Below are 27145 nucleotides of genomic sequence, written 5' to 3'. Positions count from 1 at the left end.
CAGTGGGGTGTAAGCACAGTCCTGGATCTGTTCCTGCCAGCACCAAACTGGTACTGCATGGGGAGCATGGGAAGCAAGGGCATTTGTTCAGTACCAATGCTGGAATGGGAACTTGTTCAGGTTTCAAGCAAGTGTCCGTGCTCCAGCAGGAACACCGGCACTTCTGATGCAGTTTGTCTGGAGCATCTGCAACTTCAGCACTCCCCTGACAACCAAGTCTGCCTGATAAGGCACCAGCACCTTCTGTTCAGAGTTCTGAGCCACAGGCTCTCTGCTCATGGTTTCAGCCATCTCACATGAACTTCAGAGCCTTTGGCCCAGTTCAGGCTGGACACGAGGTTTGGATGTGGCCAGCACAGTCTGGTCACAAAGAGCAGGGCAGACTCTACGGTTTGATATCATCTCCCACGTGGGAGTCAGAAACCAGGCAGCTCAGCCACAGGGCTTTGTGCACAGACCTGCATGTGGACTGACAGTGGTGTCAGGAGCAGGGATTCTCTTTGGGTTAAAATGCAGCTCTGCTCCCTGCCTTCAGCCCTCTCGCACTGCGCACTGCCGCTGGCCGGAGCGGTGGGGACGGCTGTGACAGACCTGCTCCTGTAGGCAGCATGGCTGGCTGCCTTCTCCCTTTGCTCCTCCCCTTGGTCAGAAAGTATATGGAGCTATTCTGTCTGTGCACTGACACTGTGCAGGACTGTGGGAATGGAAACCTGCATGCTCTGACTGCACTTGTGTTTACACTGCAAACTTGCACGTGTTCTCCCTGCTGACCTGATGCCAGTGCTGGAGGCATGGAGAGCACAGAGGGAGCCCAGCTGGGGCTGCCTTGGCCTCTCTGCCTGACCCAGAGCCACGGCCAGTGCTCTGGGGGCAGAGGAGGTTGGGTGCAGAGCATCCCATGCTGGTGAGCTACTGGGCTGGTAACAGGATTACCTCCCACTGTTTTGTCTCCATAAAGCACTTCACAGGGGATATAGTGTTTCTCACTGCTTTGATGCAAATCCCCTTTCTGCTGGGAAAAAAGGCTGTATAAGTACATGTTTAAGATCTTCAATGCAGCTTCACTATAACTGTGTCTGCAGGAACTGCCTTCTTCAGAATTGCCCAAGCTCGGTTACATGGTTTATTTTGTCTTGTCAGACATACCACAGTACCCTGCCCAGCAGCAGTCCTGGAGCACATCTGTGGCCACTTTCTTTACTTATCTCTTTGCTCCAGATTTTTTCTTGCCTGTTTCCTTCTCTCCTAACTGTTCCTTCAAGTATTTCTCAAGCTTCTGGTAGGGGCCGAGGAATCTGCGGACCATCGTACCTTTCCACCAAGCCTGCACCTGAAAGTGAGAGAGAGAGAGAGAGGCCTGAGGATAAATCACTTGCTGGGGTACCTGGTACAGCTCAATGCCTGGAGAGTCTTTCCCGTGCTCCCCAGCCACAGAAGGGAACCCCCAGCCCATGCAGCAGCCTTCGGGCCTGTGCTGGTTGTGCCAAAGGCATCCACAGCTGGGCTGAGGGCACCTGTTGCTGCTGGCAAGGGATAAGCAGGGGCACTGCCCCGTGACCCTCCCTGTATCACCTGTGCAGTGATATTTGCAGGAGACTGGCTGCTCTCCTTTCATTTCCCGTCTCAAACCTGCAGCCAGCCACTGGCTCTGAGTGTGCCCCAGCAAAAGGAATAGGCTTTGTCCTTTGCTTGTGCCACCACACACAAGCCAGCTTTCTTGGGCTGTTTTCTGCCTGGACAAAGCCTGTGGCACAGATTATTGACTCCCTGCTGCTGCTGGAGCAGCACTGCCTTTACCTTCACAGCACTCTTCAGCTCCAGGGCTTCCTGCTCTATTTGTTTTCTCTTGGCCTCCTTGTCTGTCCGGTCAATGATGATGGTTGCCTGGAACGTCAGGCACTGCAAGAAAGCACAGGGATGGCAAAAGCCACGACAAACACATCCCCTAAGCTGCAAGGCCAGCCTTCAGGGCTCACCGTGCCCAGCCATTTGTCAGGGCAGGGCTCACCTGGACCCTGGTGCAACGATTCTTTCCCTCTGCTGCCTACGGGTCTCATCCTTGCTACACACTTCCCACAGCCCTGCCAGGACTGCTCAGGCCCATGGGTTGTGGTGTCCCTCTGTACCAGGGAAGCCTAGGGACAATGTGTGTGGGGGCTTTCCTCCCCACCTCCATTATTTGATCTTTCCTAAATCCAGATGGCAAATGTTGCTCATTACCACCGTCAGTCCTCAGGCACTTGGAGCTGCTGCCAAAGTGAAACCTCTCACGGCCTGGATGTAATTAACCCCCTGATCCTGTGCTGTAAAATGGCTGGCTGATGGCTTCCCAGGCAGCAGCTGGTGCTGGGGAGGACACTTGGTCCCCCAGGCCAAGCAGCAGATGATGTACAAACACACTTGGGACACTGAGATGACAGAGTGAAAAATGAGCCCACAAGCAGGGAAACATCCAGCTCCATCCCATCATTTCCAACCCACAGATGGTAAGGAATGTTTACAAGTAAATTCCTTCTGGTTTTAAAGCACACATTTTTCTAGATGCTTTTCTCTGTTCTGTGCTGCTGTTCTGCTGTGATCAGAGCTCAGCAGTTAACCAAGAACCCAATGGGGCAGGAATGGTTCTACCCAGAATCATTTCCCTGATAACAGAGCTTTGTGCAGCTGGGAATGTGTATCTGCAGGAAGGGATGAGCTTCCAGTCTCAGCCTGTCTTATCCTGATCTTCCTAGAAGGAGCAGATTTGTTCAGACTCAGGCAGCAAAGTAAGGTGAGACATACTGATGGGATGGGACAGTACCTCTGCCCCTCACAAAGGCTGTCAGTAGCTCTCTCATTACTTGCTGGTATTTGAAAATAGCTATCCTCATCTCTCCTTGATGTCACAGGTGGCAAATAGAAGATGACATCTCAGCCGTTGTCTTCCCAAGCCAAGTGCTATAATCACAGCCTGTGCCTCAAAATTACTGATTTTTTTTTTTCTGTGGTCCTGGTTCCTCATCCAAATGAGGGCAGGAAAAAGCCCGATGCAGTTTTGCATGTCTGAACATTGAGATGCTGATGTCTTACCTCCTTGGCAAATCTCTGCATTGTTTCCAAGTTCTCTGCCTTTAATGCTCTTAGATCATCCAGTTCTTCATCTTTTGCAGCAGTGTCTTTTTTATACTTCTCTATCCAGTATTCCAGCTTCCCTTTCACCTCCTGCATGGGGAGAGAGTGGTGCTCAGCATGGTGCAAAGAGGGCACAGGTGAGAGGTTTGCTACTATTACATGGCCTGCTTTCAGGATGGTGCTGAGAGTCATGCAAATTGTGCATGGTCAGTGTTTCCTTCTCATCTTGAAAGCATCAAACCCCTAAGACTACTCAGAAATTACTGAAGGGAAGTAATTTTGTGCAGTCAGTTCTGATGAAGCAGGTGACAGCCAGAAGCCATTCTTTGTGTATATACAGAAGGAGGGGTGGTTAAAAAGCACACTTTGTCAGTGGGAGAGCTTTTATCCTCTGCCTGACTCCCTACCCACTTTCTGCATTAAGCTCAGCACAACAGGAATAAGGTCCCAGGGGACAGCACTTCACACTATTTCAGGTTGTGAACTTGGCTTTGTGTTCATGAATAGGGCAGGTGTTTCTGAAACAGTCACCCAGATGACTTCCTCCTATTCACCAATAACTTCTCTATAGCAACCACCGTGATTGCTTCCATGGAAATATAATCTGAGGAAAAGCATCAATCTCACTACAGCATCACAGCTGGACACACAAGGGGGATGGAGGGCATGGTCATCCTCCTGTCTGCGGGCCCCTGCAAAGCCAGCAGCTGCTGTCTGAGCACTGAGGGGCTGCTGCTGGGCTGGCTGCTGGAGGTCAGCCAGGCTCAGCATGAACTCGGGCAGTCCCCTCGCTGGGAGCATTGATCAGACCAAAGCTCTGGAGTGCAGAGCACACTGTTCAACTGCTCGCAAGATACAGCACTGGTTTGCACTCAAATTACATTTTTAAAAACCTATTAACTCCCATTAAATTCTGTACTGGCAGTGACCTCAGGTATCCTGCAGCAGTCCAGGTTTTCTTCCCATCATACCATTTATGAGAGGCTTTGCAGCATTACTCACTGTAAAGTTATTCACTGTTAATGATAGGAATGCTCTGAACCTCTGAATCAACACCACAAGGACATTCATGCTGCTGAAAATGTGTACAATAGTTGTGGGTTAGCAATGATCCAACCCCAATTCTTCCTCAGATAAGGCTGGACTGGCCTTTTGGCCAACTGGACTGGCAGTTTGTGTCATTCCCTCCTCAGTGTCCTTCCCCTCTGCGCAGCCCTTACTTTGAGCTCTTCACTGGGGTGCTGGGAGCCCCAGTGACTGCCAAGTAGGGTCTAAATAAAATTCCAATTAGCCAAATACAACTATCTGAGAGAGGAAAAATCCATAACACCTGAATAAACAATGTCATTCATTACATGAACCCTAATTTTAAGGAAATATATCTGTATGTAGCAAATCCCAAGCCTTGGAGAGCTGGGTTAATTAAGATTTGAGGACAAGTAATCATTCAAACTGCAGCAGTCATGAACCTGGTACATTGGATGGAGCAATAACTGTTTTCCTTTGGGCACTAATCGATGATATGGTGTTTATAGGTTGCTACTTTAAGCATTAGCTGACAGTCACACATACCTGATATTGTTGCGTGAGGAAATTTTCAGTCTCTGTGTGGAGTTGAATCTCCTCATCAATTTTGCTCTTCAAATTCTGTGATCAGAGCAGACAGAACACATGTGAGAAATGTTAGTGTGTATGTGTGTATGCACTGCTGCTGAAAGCTGAGTAAAAGTGCTGGAGCTCCGTGTAGTCCACAGACATTTTTTCCAGTGATAAAATCAGCTGAGGCAGTCCTTGCTCCTGGGCCATCCAAGAAAAAGGGACAATTAGATCAGACCTTCATCAGTCAAAAAAAAGATGCTTGCAAAGCCAGAACAGTTTTCTAGTCCAGTTCACTTTATGGCCACACAGGCAGCTCTATCTGTGTAATCTGCTGGGGACACTGCTGGGAGGTCAGGTTGCTAATACCTTTGTAAGCAGCCCTTTGGATATACTTCTGGGTCTGGTTTTCTGACCATGGCATTGCTTTAAGCATTCCGTGTCTCCTAAAGCCATGCCATCCTTGTTGTTGCTATTTGCAGCATCATACAGAGAAACAATAGAAGAGATAAAGGTGTCTAACCCCAGTGAGTTTCCTGATCCAGTTCAAACAGCTGTGCTGGTGACTGTAATGGAGAACAGAGAGGACATCTGGGGAATGAGGGAGGTTCCCTTACTAGATGCAGATGCCTTCCAGCATGGGCCATGGAGAAGAGTTTACCTGGATTTCCTTCTCCAGGGCATTCTCTGCACTGCTGCACTTTTTCTGGGTTAGTTGGACCTGGAGATCTGTGTTTTTCTTCATGTAGTAGCTCTCTATGTTCACTTTGGCCATCGTGTCTTGAAGCTTATCTTTGAGGCAATCAATAACCTTATCTCGGTTCTAGTGGAGACAAAAGCAGCACAAAAGCAAGCCTGGAAACTGAGATCAGCTCACCTTTTCTTATTTTTCCATTCCCTGATAAGGTCAGAAGAGACAAAGCTATAGGCTTCACTTTCCCTGAATGTTGCTCCATTTCAAGGAGCGTTTCTAAGTGTAACCCATACAGACAGCAATAAAACCATCAGCAAGGAATCATTGCCTCTGGAGAGGGCAGACTGAGGAACAGAGTGGGACAAGAAGGCAGGCCTGCTCTGTGGTCAAGAAATGGACTCAGTCGCGCTTAGGATAAATACAAAAAAAAGTGAAAAGAATTTAACCACCTGAAGTTAGACTTTACTTTTACTAACACCTTGCATTAGACTCTCAGTGAGTGAGCATCTGTAAAAGAAGGATAATGTCTCAGCCCCACAAAAGCCAAAGTGTGTTATCCTAAAGTATACTCAATTCCTTGGATTTTTTTTCCTAGTTATGCAGCAACTGTATAAACACAGCCTTAGGAACAAGTGCAAATCTAATGCTGACTTGCTCATATTTCCAAGCAGTTCTTTCTTGAAATCTTACCAGGTAGATGGTGCCCACTTCATTATGAAAACATACAAACAGGGCAAGGAAGCAGAGTCAAGGAAGAGGTGGCTATAAGGTCCCAGCCTCTCCCCATGCCTTGCTCTGCAATGGAGCTGAGCTTTCCTGGGGCAGAAAGCTCAGTTTTCTGTTCCCTAGAGTTCTTCCATAGGCCAGAATCCTGAGTGGTTTGTCCAGCTTTTGGAGCATGCTCAGGAACCAAAGTGCATTTGCTTGATTTGGGATTGCTGTTTTGTTTACTCTTTTTAATTAATTTATTTGAATAACAGATAAAGGTTCATTACCCTGGGGTTGGAACTTGGGACAAATGGCTGCAAAATTGAGACTTTCTTATCGAGTTAGAAAGGTCATCAAAGCTTCCTGTGTAATTATGCAAGATCAATGTGAATGCACCCAACTGCTCCATTAGAGCCTTTCTCTTTGCTTCCTTGCCATGCTGTGGTGGGTTTGATATTCATCAGCCAAACCTCCACAGCTGAAGATGAATTAAATACCAAAGTGCTGACATTTTTTGAAGCCCACATATCTTGTCTCTGAAGCACCTCACATTTCTTAGCTGTGTAAACATGGAAAAGTGCCACGGGAAGAAGCCAGCTCAATAGTGCTGTGTTTGAAAGCCCTTGCAGCATGACTCATTTGGAAAAGGTCTCCTTATAAGAAGTTTGGAACAGTTAAAAGGAAAGTCCTTCCTTCTGCACCCCTTGTCATGCATAGGAAGAGCAGAGTACATTTATGAGGCTCAGGATAACTGGAGTCTTGGCTGATGCTGTTTTGTAGGTTCAAAGGTGTTCACATGTTTTTGAATGTTTCAAACACCAGATACTATTTTTATGGCCATATCATCATATGACTGCAAACAGCTACAGATATGAGCTGTTTGTGCCTTATTAAGTTTTCTGGTCATGGCCTTTATTTTTCCTGGCACGGAATTTTGGTGGCCATTGGGAGGAGTTGTGTTCCTGGTCAATAGACAGGGGATGTGAGTGTCCCACTCTATTTTGAGATTGTCTTCCTGGGTCATAGTGGAATTGTGTTTAAACTGAAGAACCAGCAGAGAGACTGAGGAGATGCTAATTATAAAACAGCAAACCCACAACTTTTTGTGGTGCTGAGGCTCAAGGAAGTCAAACACTGCTGATGTCAGTGTGTTACTGTTATCTGCTCAAGATCTGCAAACTGGCCAGAAAATAAGGGTTCAGCCTAGGTTACAAAGTACTCAGAGAGCTGGGGCAGAGCATGAACTTCTCACCAGGTTTTATTCACATTTTATTAAAGAAAGAAGTGCTTATGATTCTTGTGCCCCAGGCCTCAGCCAGGATAGGGGCCCCTCTGCCCTGTTGTTTTCTCTCGTGAATGGCATGTCCGTGGTTTGGATTTGTTCTGCAGTGTTGTAAAACATCCTGGTTAGAGGTGGGGAGTCTAGGGGCTTGGTTACACAATCCAAAGCAGAAAGGATGTGAAATGGAAAACCCACTGGTGGTTTACAGCAGCATCTGCCTGGCCAAGGAATGGCAGCTGCAAGCATGAGGGCAGCTCCTGCTGCAGGACCTGCAGAGTTGGGGCACATTTGGGATTTAGCTGAAGGTAGTAAATGCAGCAGTAAATGCCTACAAGCTGTGGGTACCAGCTGCAGAATGTGCTGTTCCCCGAACTTCAGGGACAATAACTGGGAAAATGAATTAATATTTATTCATTCTGGTTTATCATAGCAAAGGTCCACACCAGGACACGGAATGCTTTTATAGCTGATGCAGTAAATCACTGGGCTGCTTATTTGGGATGACTTCAGCATTGAATCTGCCAAACCAAATCATCCCTCATGTCCAAAACTATCAGAAAACTGGCAGAGACCAAGATCAAAACCCAGAAAATAGCTGTAAGGAGCCAGTCTGCTTCACAAGCAGGTAAACAAGCTGATTTTCTCTGATCTCTCGGCTCACAGACATCAGCTCAGGGGCTTGTCTGTTGTCACCTGGTGCCACTGGAGTCTTCCCCACAGATGCTATATGGCTACAAAAGCAGCTGCACTTAGCTGGAGACCTTATCCACAGTCCTGTGTTTTCATTTACTTTGATTTATCTCTCTTGTAAGCCACCAAGATCTCCCAGCTCTTCCACAGCAATTAGTGTTTACAGTCATAAAATAGAGCTGGTTACAAAAATAGTCCACAGGAGTAAACAGTCTGAGGAATTCTCCAGCAGTCCAGTGCTGCCCATTTGGCAGGGGAAGGAATGCTGTGCTCTGTGCTGACAGAGGGCCCTGCTCTGCCTTGCTCCCACACCGAGTGCTCAGAGCTCAAGGCTCTTCCTGACAGCTGTGGCATCTCAGCTTGCAGGGCCTGGAGATGTGCTTGGATCCACACACCTGCTGCAGCCTGGGCTCACTCCCCTGAAACCACAACAGGCAGCCCTGCAGGCACTTCAGTAGGGCTTTGCCTGCATGACTGTCCCAGCTCCAGAACACCCCAGGGAATGTCTGTGCCCAAGAGACAGCAGGGCTGGCTGTCACCTGGTGTGGACAGAATGCTTCTGCAGCCCTTGGCCAGCTCAGCACCAATGCCAGCAGCTGTGGGAGAGCCCCAGGAGGGGCAGTTTGCTGGCAGAGGGAGCAGACTTGTTGGCAGCAGCACTCCTGTGGAAAATCCTGCCCCTCTGGAGCCAGCTTCGGATCTAGTGCACCAGCTCCAGGTCTTGCAGTGCTCCCTGGGGCTCTGTCAAACTTAGGTCTTCTGCTGTAATCATCCTGTGCATATCTCCAGTAGAAACATGCACCAGTGGGTGTGTATATGTGTTTAAAACATTCCACAGAACACTCTAATGATGCATTTGTCCTCCTGGGAAAGGAAAAGGAAAGAAACATGATGGGTTTTAATCTTACTACTAAAAGCATGACTGAGTGATGCACTGATACAGTGGATCTGGGTGTGTTATGAGAACTGACAAAGAATTAAAGTTACAGATCTGTTTTCACTGTGGTGCAGTGGCTTGGTTTTCTGTCTGTTTGGTAGCTGTAACATTACTGCTTGTTATAAAGTGACACCACTGCCTGCACACATGTATGACATGAGTACACCACAAAACCTACAGGACATAAAAAGTCTTCAGGTGAAGAGCAATGCAGGAATGGTGAATTTTACATTCCTAAATATTTATCTTAACCTGCATAATCCTATATGATATTAATATGTTTGAAAACCTGCACAGGCTGCTGTTACTTGTCCAGGAAACCAGAGAAAGTGAGTATTTTTATAGAAACTAGGAAATGAACACTGCAGCAGCAAACAGACCCCCTGCAGCCAAACCTGAGCTACCAGTGCTGCTCCTGCACAGAGAGGTAAGAGCAAAACCAGATGCGCCATTTCAGCTCCTTTAGAGACATCAGTGCTTTCCAAGAGAAAACAAAATAAAGAAGAACATTTAGCATTAGATTTGCGTTCCATTAGAAAGAAAAATGAGCTGAGCAGGCTAATACACTATTAATTAGCATCTTATTAAAAGGTAGAAAGGCTCAAAATACAAATTCACAGCAACATGAGTGAGACAAAGGCCGTGTTTTTCTGGTTCCGGGATTAGATTTGCTCACTTTTGTTTTCTCAGCCATGTAGGCCTTTGTCTACAGGTCTGTGCATTATTATTGTTGTTCAAAGTACTCCAAAGTCAGCGAAGCTGTATTTTTATTTTTAATTAGTTGGCAAGGTGACAAATCATGCAAGTGTCTGTAAAACTGCCAATGGGAAAATCCCATATGAAGCAAATAGAAATTATTCTCCTTTGGGAGACACAGTGACACCATTATTTTTGGCACAGGAGGAAAGCAGCACTTTAAAGTAGTCTTGTCTTTGATTTATCAAAGCTGAAACCATAAGGAAGCTCAGAAAAGGACTTTTAAGCTTGAAATATTAAAAAAAAAATCCCAGATGAGTGCAAATCCCACTTGATGAGGCAAAACCCAAGAACTGAATTAGCACTGAAAGGACAAAAAGAAGAGCCCCCTCTCAGCACAGGAGTTACACATATTTTTATGACTGCAGGAGGTAGGAGAGGTGCGGGGCAGGACACAGAGAAGTGGCCCCCTGACTGTGGAGTGCCTGGACATTGCTGCTGGTGCAAGACAGGATGATTGCAGCCCCTGGGAAGGCATTAAACCAGGACTGGGCACGTATATTGTGTGCACAGACAGACATGGTGAGGTTTGAAGAGCGCTACACAGATGGAGAACTACCTCTCACCAGCCTGGGGAGTGGGAGAGCAGGAACTTCCCAGGAGCCATCAGAGTCCAACTGAAAAGGGGCAGTGTGAGAAACAAATAGGTCCCCCCTATGTTTACAATTAAACTTTCCACTGTGTATGCATTCAGGCTGCCAACACAAAACCTTTGTGTTTTATAAACCAAACTTCACCAGCATGTCTGGGGCTTAAAATTCCTCTCTGTAGTCAATTATATCCTGGCTTAATTACTCTCCACACTTTTGTCCAAAGACAAAACTCAGTGACACCAATTCTTTCCTCAGATGCCCTTGCTGTCCTCTTGCTCACTACTGAACTGAGTGTCAGATTCTTGTTCCTTCCCCCAGGCCCTGTACAGCTCTGCCCCAGCTTCCCTTCTGCTTGTTTGCTGTCACACATCTCCTGCCTCAGCAGGGCCAGGCTACATTTCCATGTTGAATGAGCACCCAGTCTGAGCTGTCTGGTGAGCATCAAAGTGACCAGCGATCAGCCATTCAATTGATCTGCACTTGTGTAGCAAGTCTCATATTTCCAGAATGCCCCATATTTACTGAGCATGCACACACCCTTTGCATGATGCAGACAGAAGGGCTGAAGCTTTCCAGAAAGATTAAGTTGACAGCATATGTGCAATAACATTGATCTGCCCTTGTGTAGGCATGTTTGGGATTTTCTGATGTCTGGAAGCCTAGAAAAATAGATTAATAGAATGACACTTTGCCCAGATGAAAATGTAGGTAGAAAAATGGCCTGCCCCTATGATAGGTGTCTGTCTTTCTCACTCCCTTTGACACACTTCCTTCTGTGCCAAATGATCGTCATGACTGAGTAGGACAGAACCTTAGATACTGTTATCTACAGATAACCTCTTTCTTACTGATTGCAGGTATCTGTGCTTTGTCACTCCCAGCACAGTTTTTGGGATATTCTAATTTGACCATGGTCTCATGATTATGAGTATTTTGAGCTCCCATTTGAAAACCATCAGACAGTGCTCTTGAAGTCATTAGTGGGCTTATTCCAAATACAAATCTTTATTGTAATTATTCTGCTTCTGTACTCCTAAGTGGTGGCTCATTGTGTATGGCCATGGTCTCTCTGAGTGCTGGGCAGCAGAGGCCGGCTTCCTAACAGGCTTCCCCCTGGCAAGATGCCCAGTGCTAAGTGCTCTCACCTGAAGGTCTTGACCAGTTTGTTTCTTGACATCTTGCAGCTGTTGCTGGAGTGCCTTTATCTCCTTCTTTCCTTTTTCCTCCCTGAGGTGGGAAAATACAATCACTTGAATATATCAAAAAAGACAAGAGCTGTTTACCTAGAAGGGGAACTTCCTGTCTCCCGACACTTTGTGGTAAGATAAACAGAGACTTCTCACTGAAACTACTGACTTGGTCAGTAAATCCTGAAAAAAGAGGTGCACAGACTGAGCAAGGCAGATGGGAACAAAAGGGAGGATAAGCCAAAAAAATCCAGGGGATGCTCTTGTTGAAGGCTTGGAATGGATTTGAGGATGATTCAATTACTATAGCAGAGACAGAAGATGCCTGTCATTGAGGCAGTTTCTACAAAAATGCCCGTGATTCTATGCAGAAGCAAGCCTGAGCAGCAGGGAGTGCCAAATTGTGTTATTATGTGTATGAGAATGTTGTTTCTTTCATATCAGACCTAAAATCTTCCAAAGAACACTGCCCCAGGTTCTGAGATCAATGAAGGGATCTGAGTGAAGACCAAAAGCAAGAGAAGTGTTCATCTGTCTGAAACAAAACAGATGCAGTAAATATTCTAGGTATTATTATCTTATTTCACTCAGAGTGCTTCTCTAAGATTTTATGCTTATGATTAGTTTTAAAACCACTAAATTCTACAGTTGGTCCCTGAAACTTTGCATCCTCTTCCAACCTTACAATCACACATGCATTTCATTTTCAGAGTCCTTATCTGGGTGACTGATGAACAAAAGCTTCTGATAAGGAGTCTCCCATCATCTCACTGCAGATGGCTTTCAGAACAGTGTATTTACACAAAATGAGGCAAGTCTTTAATATCTTGAAAGACAGATCAAGTTCATTCCATGAAAACAATGTATAGTACAACATGGCTAGATAAAATTGACAGAAGGGGATAAAAAGGATTATGTCCTTTCTGATTATAATTTGTCTGCGCTTTTCTACCTTTCAGTATTGGACAGTTACTCCACAGCCAATTGCTAATCTCATTCTTGCTTTCTGTCCCTTCCATGGATAAACAATAAATCCCTTGGTTTTAAGCAGTGGAAGTGGAAGTGGAAGAGTTGGGTTTCATGCTTGAAGTCACACATTGCACTGAAGCTGGGGATTTGACCTGGAGGCAGATCCCTGAGTCACCACAAGAGCAGTTCCAGTAGGTTGGACTCCTGATAAATCATGACTGAGAGCAGTTTTGCTGTGCACCCTCAATGATGGGCCTGAGCTGCTACACTGAGGTAGCTTTAAAGTGGTCAAATATTTGTCTGATGACTGCAATTCTCTCTGATAGTTTCGGGATTGAACCAGAGGTTTGCATGCTAAAAAAAACCCCAAACCTCTAGAGCTCAAAAGTTTGAGCTAAGAAATCACCAGTTTGAGCTGAGATTATAACAAATGTGTACCCTGGAAGATTTGGGATAGAAGAGAATCACAACACAGTGGCTGATGGATTAGCCTTAAATAAGACACCTCTGTCACCATCTGTGCTAACCCCTCACTGCTGCTGGGAAAAGGGAGCCTATTAGCATATTGGTCAGAGCAGATTCTCCTGGGTATCAGACAACCTAAAAGCCATATGTTGCTGGCCCTGATTTGAACAGAGTCTCTGCTGCTCTGGCTTTCACTGGGAACAGAAGTTAAAGATCAAGGAGCTCCTACATCACATTATGTTTTAATTGAAATTAGGCATTTGCACTAATTCAGCCACTGGTGTCCACCATGGTCAAATTCCTAGCTCCTAGGCAATTCCTGGCTCAGATCAGTATCAGACCCATCCACTGTTTCCTTCCAAAGGGGAAAACTTGCAGTTTGCAAAGCAAATAGAATAATTCAAGTTTTAAAAAGTATCCCTTCTGTATTTTGGTTTTATTGGGTTTTATTTCCTTTTCAGCATGTACTGAGTGGGAATGGCTTTCAGCATTTAAACAGGGAAGAACTGAACACAACACTGACCTGATGAGGATGTCATAAGACTTGCCCTTTTTTGCCTTCTCTCTCTCATTAGCATCTGTTAGGCTACTAAATGTTCCCAATTCCTCCATCTTTTTAATAGTGACCGTAATTACATCACTTGCGTACTGCCTGCCAGGAAGAAAAGGAACACAACAATACTTTACAGGTGCTGGTAGTACAATGTTTGGCAATTTTATCCATTACTGTTTACGGTAAAATGTAGGGAAATAAAAATCCCTTTTCTGGTCTTATGTCCTATCGAACCCAGGAATGTTTCTCCCACGGTATCTGTTTATTGCACATCTGTAGAACACAGTGTCAGGAGCTGGTTGAAGTTTATAATTTAAAATGCTGCCCTGCATGGTACTCTGGGAAATTGCAAAGAGGCACAAACATATCCATGCTTTGCCAGACTTTGTTGCCATTAAGAAGGCTGCTGGCCTGCAATAGTGATGACAGGTGGATCTTGGAAAATGAGACCTGGCCATGCAATACATCAGCTTGTCCAGTTTATTGAATGTCATGATGTATGTGGCATTTACATTTTAGCTGCATTTTCCTTATTTGGAATTAGAATCTTCTTTAAACCCATTGTTGAAATGACATTAAATGACAGAAGCCAGGATGCAGAAAAATGCCTACTGAGCATTCAGCTCCATAATCTCTTTCAAACCAAAGGCTGCTGGTATTTCTGCAAATCGGGGCACTGGTTTAGCTGCAGGAATAAAGTTTGTTTTAAAAAGGAAAGAAAATATTTGGTCTTTTTATACATTACCTTTTCTATAATGGCTATAACTGCCACAGAAGCTCTATGTGCCCTGCAGAATGACTGAGTTCAAAAACAAGGCTCAGATCTCCCTTTGCATGTGGGATCAGCTAAAGGAACCTGACTCCAGGTACCAGAACATGAGCACTGATTAGTGCCTGGCATGATTTCTACCCAGGCAACCATTATCAACGGGATGATGTTTTACAGCTCCATTCAAAATAAACTACTGGTCATTAGGTAGCATGCAGAGGCAAGCAAAGGCTGGAACTAAATGGCCTATGAAGGATACCACTCCTATCCCTAAAGGAACTCCTTCCAGACAGATACTGATGTACCCTGGCAGTGGGAGAGCGAGGAATTTGTATTTTTGCTTTCAAGAGATAGACTGAGAACTTTACAGCTCTTAGCATCCCTCACAGGTGCTTCACTCACCTGTCAGCGTAGATTTTTTTCAGCTTCTCTAGAGCCCGGGTGGTGAGTTTCTTGGGGGTTTTGGAAGAGTGGTGGGTGCTTTTTTGATCTTCAGTTTTCCCCTGCTGCTGCTCGTGTTTGGTGTTTTTCAGGGCCGTGGAGGTAACTGTTTCCCCACTCTCTTGCTTTGCTGACATAAGTTCTGGGAAGTTAATACCCAGCTCTTCCTGGATCATTTCTTTCATTTGCTGGATGGAAATGAAAGGGGATAAGGGAAATAAGAGAATAAGGGAAGAGGGAAAAGGGAATAAGAGAGACCTGCTTGCACATTGCACAGCAGAACTAAATCCTCTGCAACATTATGTAATAGGAAGGAAAATTAGTAATAAACTAGAATGAAGCTATACTGAGAGCAGCTGATAGTGCATGTTGCATTTTGCAAAGAATGGAAGATCAGAAACATTTATGTTGGTTAGTTTTGAGCACACAGTGTAGCTCATTGAAGTTTATAGGCTTAGAAGTCCTAAAATGACAGGACTAGAAAAGGCCTAAAAAGGTGAATTCATCCACTCCGAGAGTTGATGGTTCAGACTGTTCTTAATCTGACATGTTCTTAATGGCCTCTAGCAGTGGAGACTGCACACTCTCCTGTCAATGCCAGCATCTCACAACTTTCTTTGCCATAAGAAAGTTTTTTCTCCTCAACAGTATTTGAACCCCTGGCTTGTTGTCCTGGTCTCTAGGCACAGAGAACAAGTCATTCCCTCCTTTTTTGCAGCAGTTTTTACAAACTGGAAGACTGTTAGTCTGTTTTTCCTCCTTCTTCTCTCCCTCCTAGACATTTCCCACTGCCTGTCAGCACCACCTTTCCCTACAATATTATTGTTATAGCTAGAGCTGTGTGGAAATAATTGCAATAGACTTTCTGTCTGCTATCTGCTTAGCAGTTTATTTGAGAGAGTAACAGCAGAGGAAATATAACATGAATTCAAAGGATAAATTCAAAATATTGGCAGCTTTCTCCTTCATGGAAAGGTATCTTGTGATTGAGTACAATTTCATTAAAAAAGGAAAAGCCCTCAAAAATGCAAAAGCACACTATAAAATAGCTAAGCTCTTGCTTCTACAAAATTCTCTGGTTTATGTGTTATGGATAAAATGCATGTGTATACACTGGGACATTAAAAAAGAACATTTTCTTGCTTGCCCACCAGCATTTCTGTGGCTGAACACTTCATAACAGCACTGCTGACTGAAGCTAACACAGTCTCTGCCAGCCCCATCGCTGTCCACAGCTGCCTGCTCCCTACCCTGGCTGCTTGGGGAAGCAGACAGAGAACTCACTGTGATGAAACATTTTCCAGCAAAAAGGAAAAAAAAAAAAATTATTTTTAGCAGCACCAGTTCTCAGTCCAGATCCTTCCACAATCACACATACATTTATGCCAGCAGACCAAAGAAAACAAGTGGTCAGGGCAGCAGCTGTGGATGCCAGGAGTACTTCCAAAAAGTTACTTGTCAGGCAAGTCATGCAAGGCTTGTTACAAGTCAAGCAAGGCTCTGACAGAGGTCTGAGGTGCTGCTGCAGTCTGTGAGGGCACTGCAAGGGACTGCTTCATTCTGAGTGTTTTGGACAACTCTGGGTTGGGATGGATCAGCCTCTGGCAGTGCCTGACTCATCAGTGACTGGAGAAGGAGGCTAAGTGACTACATGCCTAATTTTTGGACTGTTAAATTTATATTAAATGAATCACATACAAAGTATACACAGTCCAATGAAAATTGCATTGTTAATTAGTAAAAAAAGGGCTTAAATAGCTGGTTGGTGACTACTGTACTTCAGAAAGAACTAATTTTGGCAAACAAACTGCTTTAAGATCATGTAGATTTTATGAATGTTCTGATAGATTTTTAATGTCTGCGAAAGTTCAAGACAGGCAATAACTGGGCTGTCTGTAAACAGTAGGGACTTACACACTAATAATCAACAAATAACGATGTAAAAGCAAGATGTTTGTAAACTGCATGTGTTACATTCTGTGCATTCTCCTAAGTGCTTGTCTGTTGCCCAAAATTCAGCAAATAGAAAGGCTGCCTCCCTCTGGGGCATGCACTGTGTGAAGTAATGTGCAAGAGCATCCAATCTGGAAAATCAGTGAGGTGCTGGCCAACACTGTGATTAATCCTCTCAAAAATGTCATCAACTGAAATTTAGATGTCAGTCTTTGAAGATGCCATTGTCTGCCTGATAGACTCCAAGGTACTTTGCAAATACAGATCTTGTACAAATACAATGAAAACAGCCAAATGTAAACTGAGAAACAGGGAGGAGCAGCAAATTACAGAGCACCAAAGTTAGCAAGTAGCTTCCCTAAGCCACTTTCTTGTTTCTAAATTGTTTCCTGCTCAAATTGTTTTGAAATCTTTAGGAACACAAGTAGGGTTTATAATCTGTGAGAAAGTTATTTTCTAAGAAGTGACTTGGTGAAAATGAGCATCTGTGATTGAAGAGAAAAGAGAAGGTGTTTTCTCTGTAATTTACGTGTACCTTCAGTAGATCTATCAACCTGAGTCTGTGTGTCTGAAGAGGACAACCCCTGCTGTCCCAGAGATATGCTCTTTCTCCGTGTTTTGCTGCTGGCACATAGGAGAGGGAGAAGCACCCTCTGGGAGCAGTTGAGGCCGGCTCCCAAGAGTCTTTCAGGGGAGCAGTGCCCTCTATGGCACAGCCTCAGCATCGTTCCCGCCCTGAAATTCACTCCAGCTGCTGCTGCGGCTTTGCCATGGGTTTTTTGAAAAGATAATATTGAAAGGAAGCACGTAGAAAAATATGATTTAACTTCCTCTGGCATTCTTAAGTGGTACATTAGACAGAGTGAACATCATTAGATGTCAAAACTCAGATCCCAGTTTTTATTTCCATCCTGATTGTGAACTTTTTTCTTGAGTTCATCTTTAAAAGGTTCCAAACCTGCTAGAACTGGAAAGAGCCTGCTGTGTCACAGACCTCAGTACTTAGTGCCATTTACCCCTCAGGACTGTCCCATCCTGATTCCTATGTCTAATAGTTACCAGAAATCTCACAACACCTTCCTCCACAGCAACAAACCCCTGCCTGAGCATTAGGAGTTCTCTGTTCTCCATATCTCTGCCCAACCATCTTAGCTATGATGCCTATTAGAAATCAACTAATAATTAATGATCACTGAGAAAGGGTAGTTACTAATATATTTTGAAGTGCATCTTCATACATTGTGGGAGCAAAAGGATCTTTGGCATGGACTTAGAGAGGAATAGAATTAACCTGGTTTTGAGTACTTTGAAATAACCTATACATTTCTACTTTTAAAATAGCTCTGTATCTACAGAAGAATCCACATATGTTTTGCTTCCTTTTCCCCAATTCCTTCTTTATTGTCTAACCACTGAGATTTTAAAATCATTATCTTAGGAACCTCATCTTGGATCAGTAGAGTCCTTTGCAGAGATTCATAACCAAGGCTTCTCAGTGATGCTGCAATATAAATATTAAAATTAGGTCACTTTTATTGTGTTTCTTCACCCAGGAGTCACAGAATAACAGAAATTATATTTGAGTTAATTTGTTAAAAATGCTGGTTAAATATATAAAACCAAGACACAGGAAAAAAAAAAAAAGATATTATATACATCTTTTTAAGCAGTGGCACATACATGGTTGATGTCTGTCTTGTCCTCATGTGGAACCTGCATGATATATCCAAGAATTGCAAGTTGATCCACACAGTTCTCCAGCACAGCACTAAACATCAGAGCTTCCAGATGAGTGATTTTTTCCATTTGTTTAGTCTCTGTGTTCTTGCTAGGAGGAACAAAGATAAAAGATACCAATCAGAAAAATGCTGTGGTGTTAGTAATGTTAGTTACAGTAGTTTAAATGAAAGGTAGACACAAAAAAGCCTCATTTGCAGCCTTACATATACTTCCCTGGCTTTGTTTATAACCTTCCATACACTGTTTATAAGAGAAGCTGTGCTCTGCTAATGGCTGCATTCAGGAACAGTGGGAATGTTTAGCTTTCACAAAACAAAGAGGTCCTGGTCCCTCCTACAGCAGATCTGGGTAGACAGGTTGAGAAGGGAATGGGTATGGAGGGCACAAACTGGGTGAGGTGCCTCATTATTCACTTCAGGGGGGAGCAGTGGTTCATCGTGGTCTTTGGGGAATGACAGAAGAAAAGTGCCTTTTTAAAAGAAAAAAAAAAAATCCATGTCCTGTAAAGTCTCAGAGGATGAACCTTCATGCTCTAATCATTCCTCAATATTACTGTGTAGCCTTCACACTTTTATGATCCCAGTCCCCTCTCAGCAGGAACTGTTACCATCTTAAGATGCTGAAAGTTAAATAAGAACCAGTATCTGGACTGAGTAAACAATCTTTAACTTTCTGTATTATTTTATTTTAACTTGCAATTCAAACATGAAACTGCTCTGACGTACACTTAGGCACCCCTTTGCCTTGCCTACAGATGGAATATTGTGAAAGCATATCTAAGGAAAAGTGAAAATTCACTTTTAATCCAGAAATACCTAAGAAAACACCTGCACAACATTGGGAAAATTCTCTGAGAATTGTAATGTTTTGATATGCCATTGGACAATCCCTCCAAAGCCTGTACATACAAACCAGGTATTTCTTGTACAACATGTAGCACAACTGCAGTCTGAGGTGGTTGAGATCCTGAGTGTCATTGCAATGGAAGTATCAACAACCACTAACAAAATCTTAATTTGGCTGCTCTACCTACAACTGGATTTGTGCCATCTGTAAAACCCTTGCATAAACATATCCTAAGCCTGCAAAATATTACAGCCCAACCTGTAAGTATGCCTAGGAAACACATCAGGCAGTCCCTGTTAGCATAAGATATGGCCATATTCTATGAAAATTAAAGAGGTTTGGATGCAGCTGTGCTCTGCATCACTGGAAATCAGTGATATTTCATAAGCAAGTGTTTAAAAATATTCATACTTGCTATAACCTCTGAAGCTGTTATCATTTGCCCTCCTCCTTTTTTGTTGTTTTTGTTGAATATGTAATTTACAGTTGGACCATGAAGTTAATTTCACTTGGCAGAAAAGAGCCACTTTTCAGTGCAGGTTTATTTGATGTCTGTTGGTACAGAATAGGTAAAACAAACAAAAGTAACTCAGATTCCACACATTCATTTCCTGATGTCCCTGTCTGTTGCAGGAAGTTGTTTAATGCAACACATGTTGAAATGTGCTGGAAGAGGACACGGCTCTCCCTGGGGATGAGATTAGAAAGTGTGCACAGGGATTGCTCCCAGTAAATCCATAGGAAGGGCAGGTACCAGGGAGAGACAGAGCTATTTAGGTTAAAGTATAATACTGCTCTGGGTCAAAGGAGAGTAAATTCCCCTAAGCCAGGCAATTATGATAAGGTTTCTAACTCCTGAATGGATGAAAACACAGAACAGCCTTTCAGCCAAGGTAATGGTAGAGGCACCCTGAATTATTTCAAGAAGCTTGTTTAAATCATGGCAGGAAAAGATAACAGCAAAGTAGTGATTCTGAATATTATCAGTATGTTCACTGTACTTGTATTGTTTGTAACCACTTATACCTAATTCCTCTGAGCAGGGCTTTTGATGGTCACCTAGGACGAAGAAGGAAGTGATTTCATCCCTTTGCTTCCGAGATTTTTTTCTCGCTTTTATCTTAATTATAAAAAAAATTAACAGCTTGAGACAGGAATCTGATAAATGCATTAACAAAAAAAAAAAAAGGCAAATTATCTGTATAATACACTAAACCCATCACTTTTCTTGTCAACCTAGGGATCAGTTATAGAAGTGGAGATGCAGTATTTTTACATCAAGAAAGTCAGGCAGTATCTCCAGTCAACAGGCACTAATAAAATATTTTTCAATGTTTTACTCATTTTTATCTTTTTCAGAAATCCATGATCCATATTTTGAGTCTAAACAACCTAAGAATAATCTATTACATGTGGAGTCATAAAATATGACTAGTATGCTAAAAATATGATGAAAAAAGATGTGTTGGGACATAGCTGTGACAGATTATTACAGCAGTATTTTTGGAAGAAGAAATAACACGTGCAGCTCTCATAGGAAAAAGGGACTTATTTGGAAAAAAAGGAGGATGCAACAGCTTTTCCTCTTTTCTGTCAACATCTTCTGAGCAGGAGAGAATTAACTCAGGATATGAATATGTTTCAAGAAAGCTGGCAGCTGGAATGTTTCTCTGAAGCCCCTCTGCTGCTTTGCTCCTCCTGTGTATCTTCTCTTACAACCATATCCTTGCTCAGCAGTTCCATGTGCCAAGCCAGTAGGGTCTGGGCTTATGTTAAGATGGACTTGAGCAGGAAACCACTGCCTGGGGCATTAGCAAACACTACAGATATGAGCTGCTCGTTCTGGATTTTACTGCCAACACAGTGCCCCTCCGGCCATCCACTGGCATCACCCTGCATTGCTGTGTTTGCTGAACTCCCTCATTAAACTCTATTGATGATAATTCTTTTTTTAAGTGTGTGAAGGATTCAACTTCCCCCATGAGTTTTGGATGACATTCTTTCCCTGCTGATATAAAAGGAAAGAAAAACATATCAAGTAATAATTTTTAAAGCAACTGTATAAAAGGTCTGGCCTCCTGTTCCTTTGGGGATTGCAACTCCCTCTGCTGTGTGAGAGTCCTGGATGTACATTTCTCCCACCCTGCTGCCTGATAAAGGGAAATGGATTCAAGAGCAGCATTTTGTGCAGCATTCCTTGTAGTTAAGAGAAGAGACTCCAGTGAATTCCAGTGATAAAATGCATAGCTGAGAATGTCACATCTCCTTTAGATCTGTTTGGCAAATGACTGGCAAAGAGAGGTTCTGAATATCCCCAGGAGCAGCAGTGGAGCCAGAAATCACAAGTAACTTCATTTTTACCAAAGAAAGGTCTCTTGGGAAGCAAAATAGCTGTGGCCTTACCTAACACAGCTCTGCCTCCTGCTGGAAATCTTAGGACAGCAAGGTGCTCATTTTGGAAAAAAAAAAAAAAAGCGGGGGGGGGGGGAGGGCAAGGAAAGGAGAGGAAATGGAGAGAGGAAGGGGAAGGGAAAAAAAGGGATGGGAAGAGAAGGAAAGAGAAGGGAAAGGAAAGGGAAAGGGAAAGGGAAAGGGAAAGGGAAAGGGAAAGGGAAAAGGGAAAGGGACCATCAAGATTCCTCAAAGTTTCCCTTCACCTTCCTTCCCCCAAATCACTTCAAGTGCTCTGAAAATGCACCTGAATTTCTGGCAGTGTGAGGGAAGTGACAGAAATCGGGAGTGAATAACCCTGACGTGAGCAAATGGGTAAGTACATGCTTCCAGATCTTATTTAGAAAAATAAAGGAATGAGAGACTTGGTTACAGGGATTTCAGTGTCGACATATGTTTTCTGCCTCCAAGGCGATATCAGAAGTAAACTAAGTGTCGAGATGATTCATTGACTCAGGGTGAGAACATCGGACGACGGGCAGGGCCGGGAGGCCGCCCCGAACACCAAGGGCTGCTCTGTCCTCCCGCGCTGCCTCTCTTCGGGCTCCTCGGCTCGTTCCACCGCCGCGGCCCGTTTTCATTCGTCCTGCCCAGACCGGCCCGGGCTCCCCTCAACCTCTCACCGGGATCTGCCTTAATTTCCCCCGCTCCCGGTCCCACTCCCGGTCCCGCTCCCGGTCCCGGTCCCGCTCCCGCTCCCGCTCCCGCTCCCGGCCGCCCCCGCCCTCACCGGGATGCGCCGCTCGTCTCCATGGCAACCACCACGCTCGGGGGCCTCGCGGGGCTGCCCGCCGGGTGCCTGCGCAGTGCGGCTGGGGCCGGCCCTCCCGGGATCGCTCTTGCGGGGATCGCCGCCGGGGAACGCGGGCACAGGACACGGGACAGGGGACAGGGGACAGGGGACAGGCGGTACCCTCCTCAACCCAGTGCTGCTCACGCCGGCAGCGCTCGGCCGCCCGCTCGGGTCCTGGCGGCGCATTTCCCGGCAGGCAGCGCGGCGCGGGTCTCTTTTGCCGCCATCTTGGGGCGCCGGGGGTAAGGCGGAGCGGGGCCGCGGGCCGGGAGCGGGGCCGGGGGCGCTGCCCCCGCTGTGGGGCCGGCGGCGGGCGCGGGGCTCCCGGGGCGCGGCACATGGCGAGGTTTGGGGCGGGAACAAGGCGGGATGGCGCCGATGCGCGGCGGATGGTTCCAGTCCCGGGTTGGGGCCCTCGGCCGGAGCGGAGCTGAGGCGGCTGCTGTGGTGGCGAGAGGAGGCTTCCGGAGCTCTGGGTGCCTCCCGGGCAGCCCCTGGGTGTTCGGCGTCCCGCTCGCCGGGCCGGGTGGAGATGCCGGCCCGAGGCTCATGGCTGTGTGTCGTTTCCAGGGCTGCTGGGATCGGGTCTGCGGGAGGACACCATGACCGGGAGGTGAGTGAGGGCCCGAGGTGGCTCTCGGCTCGGTGCTGTAGCGCTGTTGAACCGTTCCCGAGAGCCTTTGTTGAAGCAGTAGGCATTGAGCAGTGGTCTTGTGTCCTGCTGGGCCCTGTTGAACGCCCACAGTTGTGTGTCCCTATTCTGAAGTCTCTTGAGCTGGTTCTAGTTGTTGTTACGGAGTTGCCACGCTCTCCCTGGCCTGTCAGTAAGTATCAGTGTGAAATTTACGGGTTTGTTAGCACAGTGTTTGTTAATCTCCAGTGTTCAGTGGAGCTTTGACATTGACTGTTTCCTTGAGTAAAGGGAGCAGCGTGTTTTTCCCATGGGTAAATTTTCTATTGTGCTATAGAATTTTCTTAAAGGATGTAGGGATTGAATTTGTAAGTGAAGGGATTAAATGTGAATACTTTGGAGTTGCCTGGAGAAGCTGTGGCTGCTCCATCCCTGGAAGTGTTCCGAGCTGGATGGGGCTCTTGAGGAGCCTGATCTAGTGTGTGGTATCCCTGCCCATGGCAGGGGAGTCAAAACTGGATGGTCTGAAGTGTCCCTTCCACCCCAAACCATTCCATGGTTGTGTGAATCCCAGCTTTATGTGTTAATATTTATGTGTGGAGTTGATGTCCTGTTACACGCGTGGCAGGTAGAACTGATATCTCAGTTGGATCCTGCTGTGTCCCAGAGCAGGTGCTGGATGCCCTTGGGCCGGGTGTGCTGTCTGTTGGGTGTGTGGGACAAGTCCTGCCATGACTTTACATGGCAAAGCAGGCAGTGTAATGTCTGTGTCCAGTGGATGTCAGGCTGTTAACTCCTTGGAGGCTACAAAACAGGGGCAGCTCCTACCTTCCGTAGCAGTTACTGTAATGCAGGAGACTTCCTGTGGTGTGTAGAGAAAAAAAGCAATGTTTACTTATCAGTGTTAGTAGACATTTAGAAACAATATCTGCTAATCCTAGAGCATTTGAAACTTAGTATGAAGCCAATATTGTAGTGCCTGGAGTTTATGACAAGCAAAAAATGTAATGTTCTCATAAATACTTCATGTTCCACATACTCAGCTTTCCTCTGTTCATTGATTGTAAGTATTTGCAGTGATTTGTAAAAATCAGCTACTTCCTCTGCTGATTTCTACTGGTGTGGAATTAGTTCCTGCTGAAAGAGCCTGTGATTTGTTTTTATTTTTGTTACTTTGGAGTGAGTTATAATTTGCAGGTGTTTTCCATGTCTTTAGGCTGTGGTGCAAGGCCATTTTTGCTGGCTACAAACGTGGCCTCCGAAACCAGCGGGAGCACACGGCCCTTCTGAAAATTGAGGGTGTTTATGCCCGTCAGGAGACAGACTTCTACCTGGGCAAGAGGTGTGCCTATGTGTACAAAGCTAAAAAGTAAGTAATGTTTTATTCTTGTGCTGAATTAGCCAATGCCTGTATTGGTTTTGTAAATGCTAGGAGATCATGCTATTACATGATATGTTAGAGAGCGAGTGGGATGAGAAACAAGTTTTGCCTAAGATTGACAAAAACTGAAGGTGGGTTGATGGAGTAAATTGAAGCGGGTGAATTTGTGTTAAATACTTTGAACTGTTGAGTTACTTAAACAGTAAAGTGATTTTGTGAAGCCTGGATGAATTTGTATTCTGACTTTCATGTGCCCATGTTTGAGCACCGTCTGTCACTTCTGCTCTGCTGCCATTGGTAGACACCTTGGGAACAGCTGCTTATTCCATTTCCTTTTTTTTTTTCTTGAGTGTTGTTGTTAGTGTTCAGAATTATCTTGAATAAAATTGATCAAACTGGTAAGTTGACCACCATCATTTCCAACATGGCACATGGCTCTTAATTTAAGGCGGTTTCTGCTGTCTATCTCAATGGCCTATTTTTCTCCTGCCTTCAGTGTATCTGGAGAAATGAGATGTTGGCAATTTCATATTATTGATTTTTCAGTTTCGTCATATTAGCACAAGTGTTTTCCAAATTTTTGAGCTTTGTAAGCTGTTAATAGTTGTCCAGTGGATTTCTGATAAATTACAAGCTGTAATTACACCTCTGAAAGGTACAGTGAAAATCCCAGGCTGGGAAAATTCCACAAGTAAATAAAAGTGGACATTGCTCTAGTTGAAGATGTCTATGGAGCTAAATTATTGAGGTGCTTTAGAGAGACCACATTGTCACTGCTGGTGACAGCAGAGCTGTGACTGCCCTGCTGAGCTGTTCTTGGGCTCCTTTTCCCCAGCAACACGGTAACCCCCGGAGGCAAGCCCAACAGGACACGCGTGATCTGGGGGAAGGTGACCCGCGCCCATGGGAACAGTGGCATGGTCCGCGCCAAGTTCCGCTCCAACCTTCCTGCCAAGGCCATTGGACACAGAATCCGGGTGGTGAGTGGATTTGGTTTAGCAACAGGATACATACTGGCAGTTTTTGGGTGCCTTTTAATTCCTTATAGTATGAGGGAACATTTGTACTCTGGTTTTGTTCTGTTGCTGCTGGGTGTTCATCATGGCTCAGTGACGTTGTTTTGGAGCCTAGAGAGGCTATTTGCTGGCTTCCTGTGCTGAGGGGGTTTGTGTGCTTGCTCAGGTTGTTTAGAAAGGCTCTTCAAGTTCCAGGACTCAGCTCCTTTCTAACGTTGCCTTGATTTCTTTTCCACCAATCTGTTCTGTATATTTTTGCACCCTTCTACTCCTCTACCTGTTAGATTTTTCTCTTACCTCCCAAATGTTTTAACTGAGAGCAGTGCTGTCCTGTCATGGCCACTCCCACCTGTTCCCACTGTTGGTGTTTTAGCCACAGGGCTTCAGTGGGTCTGTCCCTTCAGGTCTCTCACCCAGAGTTGTGATGTAATATTTTCGTAATGATGTTGTCAAAAGGAATACAAGAGGGGTGCAGTCCTTTTTGTCTTTCTCCTGTGCCTTAGAAAAAGCACAGTAGGAGCAGCACAGATAATTCCTGAAATCCAGAGCCATGGGAACTCTTCCTGTTGGTGCACAGGTGGTCTGGCTGCCATGGTGTCTGTGTCACTAGTGAAGTGCTCCTTCAAGTCATTCTCACACCTCTTCTGTATAAACTGGGGATTGCTTTAATAGCAGTTGAAGAGATTAATGGTCTAGATTGTAACTGCAAAACTCATGTTTGAATACAACATTTCTAACATGATTCTGTCTGGTTTTGTGTTTTACAGATGCTGTATCCATCTAGGATCTAAATTTTTATTCAAAATAAAATGGAGAATCTGTTTAACTTTTGTATATTTCTGGTTTTATTGCCTCCACAAATTTTGAGAGACCTCTTTCTCAGGTATCAGAGTTGACATCACAGACGGAGACACTAAATCCTGGCAGGTGCAAAGCCTCTCTCACATCAGTAGTTCTGGTAGAATCCCTGATCTCTGAAAATCCCCCCAAAATACTGGGTAGTTTAAAGGGAGGTTTGAGGTAGGTACAGGTTGTCATGGTTGCTGCTGATGTCACAGTCCCAAAATGACCTGTGGATATCTGAGAGCAGTTCCACATGCACTAAGTAGTTCCATCATTTTCAATGCATCCCTAGTCAGTCAGGCAGGAGAGTTTTTTGGCTCAACCACACCCTAAGCCCACTCTAGCACAGTCCCTCCTTCCCAGGGCATGAGAGCTTCCTTCTCCCTGCCTGGCCCTGCTGCCAGCATGGTGGAGCCCTCTGAGCTGTTGGCTTTGCAATTCTCCTGCAGTGGGCTGGTATTTCACAGCTAATCCTTTTTCTTCTTAAAGAGGTGGAGTAGATGTGTGTGCAGAGTACACTGTTGGGTAAATCAAAACTTTTACTTTGAATTGGAATTAAAAACTTGACCCAACTACTCAGCGCTGGTATAGAAATTATTTTACTGGACTTTAAGACCTAAGCCTACTGCCAGTGCTGACCTTCAGAGCAGGAGAGACTTTGCCATGGAAAACTGCATTTTTTCAACATGTGTAGAGAAATTGCAGCTTATGGGATATTGGGCCAGGTCAGGTAGGGCTTT

General features: G+C 45.0%; 2 protein-coding genes and 1 long non-coding RNA gene across 9 annotated transcripts; 2 read left to right on the top strand and 1 right to left on the bottom strand.

The window, feature by feature from the left end:
* Positions 1-1169: 1169 nt before the first annotated feature.
* Positions 1170-22509, bottom strand: IQCG (IQ motif containing G). Of its 7 annotated transcripts, none has more exons than XM_068200595.1 (11): positions 22472-22501; positions 20311-20349; positions 18385-18528; positions 14713-14939; positions 13512-13640; positions 11513-11594; positions 5369-5530; positions 4684-4758; positions 3070-3201; positions 1798-1899; positions 1170-1330 (listed from the first exon to the last, which is right to left on the bottom strand). In XM_068200595.1, exons 3-11 carry the CDS (start codon positions 18508-18510, stop codon positions 1202-1204), a joined length of 1164 nt encoding a protein of 387 aa, XP_068056696.1. In that variant the 5' UTR covers positions 18511-18528; positions 20311-20349; positions 22472-22501; the 3' UTR covers positions 1170-1201. The 7 variants fall into 7 exon arrangements, with proteins under 7 accessions (XP_068056696.1, XP_068056697.1, XP_068056698.1 ...); XM_068200596.1 differs by lacking the exon at positions 22472-22501 and adding an exon at positions 22365-22380; XM_068200597.1 differs by lacking the exon at positions 22472-22501 and adding an exon at positions 22115-22348.
* LOC137479901 (uncharacterized) lies at positions 11273-12894 on the top strand. The gene is made up of 2 exons (XR_011002583.1): positions 11273-11686; positions 12265-12894. It is a non-coding gene; the product is annotated as an uncharacterized lncRNA (long non-coding RNA).
* Positions 22510-22733: 224 nt separating the features above from the next.
* Positions 22734-26388, top strand: RPL35A (ribosomal protein L35a). The gene is made up of 5 exons (XM_068200603.1): positions 22734-22776; positions 23105-23147; positions 24382-24534; positions 25382-25526; positions 26330-26388. Exons 2-5 carry the CDS (start codon positions 23137-23139, stop codon positions 26351-26353), a joined length of 333 nt encoding a protein of 110 aa, XP_068056704.1. The 5' UTR covers positions 22734-22776; positions 23105-23136; the 3' UTR covers positions 26354-26388.
* Positions 26389-27145: the final 757 nt, after the last annotated feature.

The sequence above is a fragment of the Anomalospiza imberbis genome, chromosome 10 (assembly GCF_031753505.1).
Source record: "Anomalospiza imberbis isolate Cuckoo-Finch-1a 21T00152 chromosome 10, ASM3175350v1, whole genome shotgun sequence".
Lineage (NCBI taxonomy): Eukaryota > Metazoa > Chordata > Aves > Passeriformes > Viduidae > Anomalospiza > Anomalospiza imberbis.
This window is presented reverse-complemented; position numbering and strand designations above follow the sequence as displayed.

What these genes read in the sequence shown, in the direction of transcription:
- IQCG (XM_068200592.1), bottom strand. Translation starts at nt 22,494, where the DNA reads ATGGAGACGAGCGGCGCATCCCG. An exon ending in ACAAGACAGACATCAACCAT is followed by an intron (nt 14,940 to 18,384) that starts GTATGTGCCACT and finishes ATTTCCATCCAG; the next exon opens with CAAATGAAAGAAATGATCCA. An exon ending in TGCAGAGATTTGCCAAGGAG is followed by an intron (nt 1,900 to 3,069) that starts GTAAGACATCAG and finishes GCTTTCTTGCAG; the next exon opens with TGCCTGACGTTCCAGGCAAC.
- RPL35A (XM_068200603.1), top strand. An exon ending in TATGTGTACAAAGCTAAAAA is followed by an intron (nt 24,535 to 25,381) that starts GTAAGTAATGTT and finishes CCTTTTCCCCAG; the next exon opens with CAACACGGTAACCCCCGGAG. An exon ending in TTGGACACAGAATCCGGGTG is followed by an intron (nt 25,527 to 26,329) that starts GTGAGTGGATTT and finishes TGTGTTTTACAG; the next exon opens with ATGCTGTATCCATCTAGGAT.